At 23.6% G+C, this 8471-nt stretch overlaps 2 protein-coding genes across 5 annotated transcripts in view; one reads left to right on the forward strand and one right to left on the reverse strand.

Moving 5' to 3' along the window:
* Positions 1-1727, reverse strand: part of LOC102677859 (ras-related protein Ral-a) — a 3650-nt gene extending 1923 nt beyond the window's left edge. Inside the window, exons 1-4 of the mRNA XM_031513400.1 lie at positions 1535-1727; positions 549-666; positions 244-452; positions 1-163 (exon numbers count right to left, since the gene is read on the reverse strand). Coding sequence (XP_031369260.1) covers positions 1-163; positions 244-452; positions 549-653 — 477 coding nt within the window. The 5' untranslated portion in view covers positions 654-666; positions 1535-1727. The remainder of the gene's footprint in view (positions 164-243; positions 453-548; positions 667-1534) is intronic.
* Positions 1728-2247: 520 nt separating this feature from the next.
* On the forward strand, positions 2248-8180 carry LOC102678086 (6-phosphofructo-2-kinase/fructose-2,6-bisphosphatase). Of its 4 annotated transcripts, none has more exons than XM_031513399.1 (8): positions 2248-2647; positions 2992-3108; positions 4954-5381; positions 5612-5983; positions 6049-6150; positions 6269-6503; positions 6951-7078; positions 7233-7708. In XM_031513399.1, exons 1-8 carry the CDS (start codon positions 2602-2604, stop codon positions 7239-7241), a joined length of 1437 nt encoding a protein of 478 aa, XP_031369259.1. In that variant the 5' UTR covers positions 2248-2601; the 3' UTR covers positions 7242-7708. The 4 variants fall into 4 exon arrangements, with proteins under 4 accessions (XP_031369259.1, XP_031369258.1, XP_006621600.1 ...); XM_031513398.1 differs by lacking the exon at positions 7233-7708 and adding an exon at positions 8082-8180 and having other exon boundaries at positions 2249-2647; XM_006621537.2 differs by lacking the exon at positions 7233-7708 and adding an exon at positions 8082-8180 and having other exon boundaries at positions 2253-2651; positions 2751-3108.
* The last annotated feature ends 291 nt before the right edge of the window (positions 8181-8471 follow it).

The raw sequence follows: 8471 nt of genomic DNA on the forward strand, positions 1-8471 counted from the left end.
TTCTTTTGTCTTTGCACTTGTTTCTACATATGGTACACCCCATTGTTCTGCTCTGGCTTGAGCTTCATTTAAACCAACTTTTCTTTTTTCTTGTAAATCACTTTTATTTCCCACTAATAAAAATGGAATGTTTTCATCATTTTTTACTCTAAGGATCTGTTCCCTAAATATATAAAATTACATAATTTTGTTTTGAAAATTACATGTACACATATTTATAATTTAAATAATTTTTTTATTCACCTAAATTCTTGCGTTGCTTGAAAACTATCATCCTCTGTTATAGAAAATACACAAAGAAATCCTTCTCCACTTCGAAAATAATTATCTCGAATTGCTGCATAATCTTCTTGTCCTGCAGTATCTAATATATCTATTTGTACTTCTTCTGCATCTAACACAACTTTCTTTCTATAAGAATCTGCTTTTGTAGGCTCATAATCTTCCACAAACTAATTTATATGTAAAAAAAAATCAATAAATTAATAATATAATTTATTATTTATATATTTATTTATAATATATATTTTTTTATGAGATCAATATACCTCATCATACATAAATTGTAATGTGAGAGCAGATTTTCCAACGCCTCCACTTCCAACCATTATAACCTTATGCATTGCTTGAGTAGTACCTGGTTTTTTGGACATTTTTTATATTTTTCTGAAATCAATGAATAAATTTTAATATCATAACAAAAAAATTTATATATTATACAAATATCATATATCATATATTTATGATGTTAAAAAGTTTTTTCTATACAGAAGCATTATAGATAACATATTAAATAAAAGGAGAATATGAAATTACTATTGTCAATATTTGTCTCATATGAGAAGTCTAAAAACAGTAGGATAATCAGAAATATACATTTACCTATTTTGTTTATATTATACTTGTTTATATAGTACAAATTAATTTTATCTATTGATTTGTATCATATTTATAGCATCAAAGAAATGTAACACTTTTTATCATAATGAACTTTCATATAAATAATGTATTTGTAATAAATTGTTATTTTCTCCTAAATTGCGTATTATATATAAAGATAAAAAATTGGACAATCAATAAAATGACAAATTAATCATTTTTCTTTAAAATTTAATTAGAAATAATATATATAAATAAGATAATACAGTATTTAAATTGTAAAATTTAATTATGATTTTATAATTATTAAAATGTAAATAGAATTCAACTAAAAATATTTTGATATACAGTGACATTTAATCTTTTCATTATGTTTATATGTATATTCTGACAAATACGAATAAGAAATGTTGTAACAAAAATATAGAAAAGTATATCAATTTCTACAAATTGTGATATTATTTAATTAATAAAGTTAGTTATATTTAATTAGTAAGAAAAACTAAAACGATAAGAAAACATATAAAATGTATCAGAATAAAGAATAGTGAAAAAGGCGGTGCCACACGCCCAATTTTAGGAATGCTTATTTCGATTCTAAATCCCTGAAGTTTCATTCGTCATACATCAGTGTAAAGTTTAAAATATTTCTTACCTTAATTGATGACAAACTTGAATTTTTTAAATACTTTCTTAAATGACGTTTATCAAATAATTTTTGCTATTATTTTCTAAGACCACAGTCGTTGTGCTTTACTGGACTGCAATTGATAATACCGATAATTGAGCAGAGTACCGGGCACTCTACCGGCACCTTACCAAACTGTAATACTGGCGCCTAAAGTAAGTAGTTAATCTTTTTTCTTTTCTATTATCAAATTTTATAATTTAAAAAGAATTATTAAATATATCCGTATATCTTATTATCTTTATTTTTTTAAAAAATTAATAATATTATCAAATTATTAATAAACATATAATTGTGTATTTAATTTTATGCAAATAAAAAATTTTAAAAAAATTTAATGATAAATTATAACTTAAATACGCTAATGTCCCTAGAACAATAATTCAATATTTTAAAAAAAGAATTTTTTTAAATAATAAATTTTATGTTCCTATAAAAGTTATATTAAATTATATTATATTATAATAGTTTTTTAGAATCATATATTTCTATTTGTTATATATTATATGTCTTTTTTGAATATTTTTTATTGATTACGGAAGCAAGTGCTGCATTCATACATATTTTTCATTTTTATTGAATATCATATAATATTTATATATTTGATAAAAATTATTAATAATAAATGTGACAAAATATAAAACATTCTTATTTCAATTATTTTACACTTTTCTGCATCAAACCAGAAAGAATTGGTTAGAAAAGAACAAGTGACGTCAAAAGAAGTCGCGTGATCGTTCTCGAGGCTACGGACTGGTCAGAGGTATCTCTTATAACAGTGATCTTTGTCAAAAATCCAACTGAAACGGACAATATATTATCATTTTAACGAAACATTTATAATTGACCATATTTTCTTGAAAAAACTTACTTTATTTGTAAAACAAAAATTTAATATTCTTTACGAAAATCAAAAAGTATTTGAAATTTATTTTATAAAAAAAAACGGATCCACCTAATGAGAATTACTGGTAAAACGATTTCCTCGTACTACAATCTGTACGTAATAATAATCGCTATAAGATTTAAGGAATATGCGTTGCGCGGCGCGTACTAATGTTCGGATTTTTCCAATGAACGGTAGGTTCGTGTTGTTTTCTTTTTCTTCTCTTTATTTCACCAAGTATAAAATAGCTTACAATTTCTTATTGCAATACTTTTCTTGAATCTCTTTTTTTTTCAGCTATTCTATAATAATACAAAATTTAGCATATGATGACATGTTATAAATATAAATTATAGAATGAAGCTGCAATGACAGTGGAATTAACGTAACAAATTTTTTAAATGCGTGTTTAATGAGTGTTTAATGAGTGACATATACCAAATGTACTCTGATTTAATGAAATTGAGATTCAAGTTTTTTTTTTTAATAAATAAACATTAGTGAAATAGGTGTATAAAAGTAGTATATAAAAGTATAGTGCAGATTGGAAAAGAAATATCTACATGCTGTCATAGGATGACTGACCCGAAAATCGAAATGCATTACACACCACCAAGTTCGGATACTATTCAAACAAAACCTTTTCCTATTCGTGGTAAGATATTTTAGAAAAAATATAATTTTTCTCAGATTTAAAAATTTTATTTAATTTGAATATTTTGAATTCTTATTTTCTGATTTTTTTTAATGTAAAATGCAATTTAATATAATGTATTAAATTTTATCCTAGAAATAACTTAAAAGCTAATTTCAGTTCATTACAAAATGAATATATTTATTAAAAAACTAGTCATTATTTTGTTAATATCTTTTTGATTAAAATCTTACAAAATATTCATTTTACAAAAATATATTTTTTCATTTATATAAATTATTCACTATATTCCATTATTATTTTGGAAGAACATAACCTGAAAAGATATGTTAGCCGCGTGCAATGCATTTACATAAATGTCAGGATTACATATTTAGATAATATAATATATATATATACAAAAAATTGAGTTAATTGAAATCTATAGCAATACGAAATGAATTAAAACTAATATAAAGTATACTTAACATTATAGAAACTTAAATTTGATCTTCGTAAATGATTAATTCTTATGATTAATTTGTAGAAATAAATTTTCATGCATTAAATAAAATTGGACTATTAATATTTTGTTACAAAAACAAATTACCGATTAGCAAAATTTTTCAAAAATTAATCAAAACTTTTTTTTAGCACTCGAAAATTTTTATTGTTTAAAATATACTTCAATGAATTTTCAAGATTTGAATATTCTTAATATAAAATATATTTTTAAAAATACTCATAGCGCAAAATAATATTAATAATAAAATATTAATATGTCAAAGACAATTATAAAAGTTTCATTGATTTTTTAAATAAATAAATTGTCAATTTTTTTTATACAAAATAATTTTACCATAAATATTTTTTCTTATAATTGTACTTTCTTTCTTACTTGGTCTTTTGTCGATTATTAAAAACAAGTGATAAAATTAATCTAAAAAGATTGACAAAAAACAAATAAATAGTAGTAAATAAATAAAAAAGTAGTGGCAACATGTTTATTGAATATTAATTTTACAAAAAAGATAAAATGTTTACGTTTTAACTAAATGATCTAAACAATTACAGATCGTACCATTTCAATATCATCTGATAAAAATTATTAAAAATTAGAAATATATTGAAATTGCTCAATTTTCATTGCAATTTCAAGTCAATTATTGATACATTCTAAGCTGGTAAAAATAAATAAGTTATTATTAATAATACTAATTTAAAATTATATAAATTTTTCTAGATTCATTTTAATATTATATAAATTTAAAGCATGTTGAAAACAAATGATATAAATATAACCAATTCTGAATCTAATCTTTATGAAGTTATAATCAATTATAAAATTTTAATAGAATATGCAGTTTATTATGAAACAACATTTATAATGAATTGATATGATAATTTTTTTATTTTCAAAGAACAATACTATATTATTATATCACGAAAATAATAAAGATAAATATATGTACGTATTTATTATATTTATTATATTTTATAAGATAAATAAAAAACTTATCTTGTACACATATCAAACAAGATTACAATATCAAATTGATATTACCAGAAATCACTTGTTCTATTTTTTCTATAAGAAAAACAATATATTAAAACAATATATTCTATTAGATAAACAATATCATTAATAATTGCATCTAAAAAAAAGTTAATTTCTGTCTTGATGATTAAAATAATTCCTAATTAGTTAATACAATTAATGATATAATTATAATTCAACATTAATTGATAATTATAATTCAACATTCAATTCAAAATTAAATCTAAAAAATACTTTTTTCAAAATAATTAACAATAATAAAAATGATTATGAAATTTTCTTTTATCTATAATGCTTGATAATTACAGGTGAACGAGCTAATTTTGTAAATAAGCCACATGTGATTGCTATGGTAGGATTACCTGCCCGTGGCAAGACATATATTTCAAAAAAATTATGCAGATATCTCAATTGGATCGGTATAAGTACAAAGGTGTTCAATTTAGGGGAATATAGACGACATGCAACTACTGCTTATCAATGCCATGAATTTTTCCGTCCTGATAATATTAAGGCAATGGCAATACGTACTCAGTGTGCGATGGATGCCCTTAAAGATGTTTGTCAATGGTTGGAAAGCGGAGATGGAGAAGTGGCTGTATTTGATGCTACCAATTCTACTATCGAAAGACGACAACTTATTAGAAACATTGTAGTTGAAAAAATGGGATTTAAACTTTTTTTTGTTGAGTCTGTCTGTAATGATCCTGAAATCGTTGAGCAAAATATCATGGAAGTAAGAACTGCTTTTCTAAAATCAATAATAATTATATTATGAATTCAATAATAATTATATTATTAATTTGTCTTAATATATAGATATATAGACTATAATATATAGACTTAAATATATTATTTTTAAATATCATTTTTATTTTTATTGAGTTTTTTTATTTATACTATTATTCTGGACTAATTCTAATAATTTGTGATTACTGATCATAAATGAAACTTTTACTCATTTAGGTAAAAGTAAGTAGTCCAGATTACGCAAATATGAATAAAGAAGAAGTATTGGCAGACTTCATGCTACGAATTGAACATTATCAAGAAAAATATCAACCACTGGATGAAGCTCAAGAAAGCGATCTTTCTTTTATGAAAATTTACAACACTGGCGAAAAAGTGCTAGTCCATAAACATGAAGGTCACATACAAAGTAGGATAGTTTATTATCTTATGAACATCCATATAGTGCCACGTACGATCTATTTAACTAGGCACGGCGAAAGTGTGATGAACCTTGAAAGTAAAATAGGTGGAGATTCAGTGTTAAGCGAAAGAGGCTGGGAATATGCCAAAGCATTGTCTAATTATATTACTAGCCAAGATATTCAGGTATAAAATAAAAGAGAAAAATTTTTTGTTTAAAAAGAAGAAAATAATATTTTTTATGATTATAGGGATTGCGAGTATGGACTAGCTGGTTAAAGAGAACCATTCAAACGGCAAGCGACGTGAATGCGCCTCAAGAAAGGTGGAAGGCGCTAAACGAGATTGATGCAGTAAGTTATAAAGAATAATTATTTTTGTTTTATTTTTTGACAAATGTCTTCTATCTTTATTTATAATAAAATATTTGACACATAAAACTATGATGATAATTGAACTATATTTACACAGGGTATTTGCGAAGAAATGACATATGAAGAAATTGCAGAAAAATATCCAACAGATTTTGCTGCAAGAGATCAAAATAAATTCTCTTATCGTTATCCAAGAGGAGAAAGTTATGAAGATTTAGTCGCACGACTAGAACCGGTAATAATGGAACTAGAACGGCAAGGTAACGTTCTAGTTGTTAGCCACCAAGCGGTTTTACGATGTCTACTTGCTTATTTCCTAGACAAAAATGCGGGTAAATATATCTAAATATACCATTCCATAAATAAAATGCATATACATGATATATTTACATTATATTAAATCAAGATATGTATACTTATATATTTGAATAACAAATATCAAAATTGTTTTGTAATTTTTGATCTTCTATGAATTAAAATAAATTAGAAAAATAAATATGTAAAAATAATGAAATGTTAAGAATGAGACATTCTTACATAATTTTTGTTTACATAATTATAATTATAACATAACATAATTAAAATTAATATAAATTGCGCAGAGTATAAACGTAATTTGTTCTTGTGTTTCGTAATCGCAATTTGTTCGAAATTTCGAATCATTGCTTAACAATTCAATAATGATTTTGTTTCTTATTTTACTTTATGATTCAAAAAATTTTTTTCTAAATTTTCTAAAATTTTCTTGTTCTAAATGAGTTACTATATTCTTTTTCTAGATGAATTACCATATTTACAAGTTCCATTACATACTATTATTAAATTAACACCTGTTGCTTATGGTTGTAAAGTGGAACATATTCGATTACCAATTGATGCAGTGGATACACATCGACCAAAACCAAAGGTAGAATAATTAGAATTGAATATTAACAATTGCTTTCTCATTTGTAAATATATCTTTTTATTAAGCAAAAATAGAAAAAATTGAGACATTCTTATTTTGCTTGCTGCTCTTAAAATAAAACCTCAATTCCTTTTTTATGTTTTAATGTTCTCAGAATGCCTGACTATTAGTGGATTGGGACTACTTTCTCTCGTATCTAATCTTAATTTAATATATCCTAAAAGTTATTTAATTTCAAGCTTTATAAATTAAAAATTATATCGCATGCATTTTTTTTCATTAAATTAGCATGAAGATTTATTAAATTAAAATTGAGATGTCGTACCACGTTCATAATTATTATTATTAGAGATGTACAAATATCTGAATCACGAATATTGGAACATTTCAAATTATCGGAATTGCGATTCGATATGAGTAATGATACGAATATAATTTCAAATACTCACACATATTTAATTTATTATATTGTAATAGTAATATAACACATAGAAATAGTTTTGTGTAAATTTATATAATGCATATAATGATAAATATTAATTTACGATGATTAGTCATATATATTAATAATGTCAAGTTTGTTGTTAAAATAGACTGTATAAATCTATAATTAAAACATATCGCCACCATAAAACGTACACAAAATTTACAATTTATTTAATAAAGTTGTATACTTATTTATATATATTTATTTGAATGAACGTTGATCATTATAATTTGTAAATACCGTGAAGGTAAAAAAAAATTTTTTTTTATATTTGCATTTATGATGAACATGCACATAAAATATATATATGATATATATTTTAGCGATATGTATATATATTTTTTAACGGTACGACGTGATTATAAAACTTATTAAATCTATATCTGCTTAATAATCTATATGCGAATTAGGTTTTTTTTATTTCTGTTATATAAACGTAGAAGAATGTAGTAGAATATTGTTTACATATGGACCATTGTGCAAATTTTATAACGGTCCTTATGAAACTCTTTTCAGATCCCAGGATATCTTGAAGAACGATTCCGAAGAAAAGAAAAATTGCTTCGCACGTGATAACAACGACATTATAGCATGACAGAGCTAATTTTAATCGTCATTATAAGATGCTGAAGACAGCATTTTTTTGGCAGCTGGCTGCCTTTGCACGATGCAACGAGCATCTAATTTAGCTTTCTACACTTTAAAAAGTTTTAGACGAAGTATATCTGACAGCAAGCGATATTGTTTCTATACGAGTTATATGATTAAAGGTTTTTTTTGTTCAATTTTTTAACAATATAATGCTACAGTATATTAAATTTTGATTTTTAGATTTTCAAAAATATGTTTGAAAAGATAGATATTTTATTAAATAAAATCATTGAAAGAATCCTGTAAAAATTAAAA

This window comes from Apis dorsata, unplaced genomic scaffold (genome assembly GCF_000469605.1).
Source record: "Apis dorsata unplaced genomic scaffold, Apis dorsata 1.3 scaffold_631, whole genome shotgun sequence".
In the NCBI taxonomy this organism is placed as follows: domain Eukaryota; kingdom Metazoa; phylum Arthropoda; class Insecta; order Hymenoptera; family Apidae; genus Apis; species Apis dorsata.

What these genes read in the sequence shown, in the direction of transcription:
- LOC102678086 (XM_031513398.1), top strand. Translation starts at nt 2,602, where the DNA reads ATGCGTTGCGCGGCGCGTACTAATGTTCGGATTTTTCCAATGAACG. An exon ending in TTACTAGCCAAGATATTCAG is followed by an intron (nt 5,984 to 6,048) that starts GTATAAAATAAA and finishes TTATGATTATAG; the next exon opens with GGATTGCGAGTATGGACTAG. An exon ending in TTTCCTAGACAAAAATGCGG is followed by an intron (nt 6,504 to 6,950) that starts GTAAATATATCT and finishes TTCTTTTTCTAG; the next exon opens with ATGAATTACCATATTTACAA.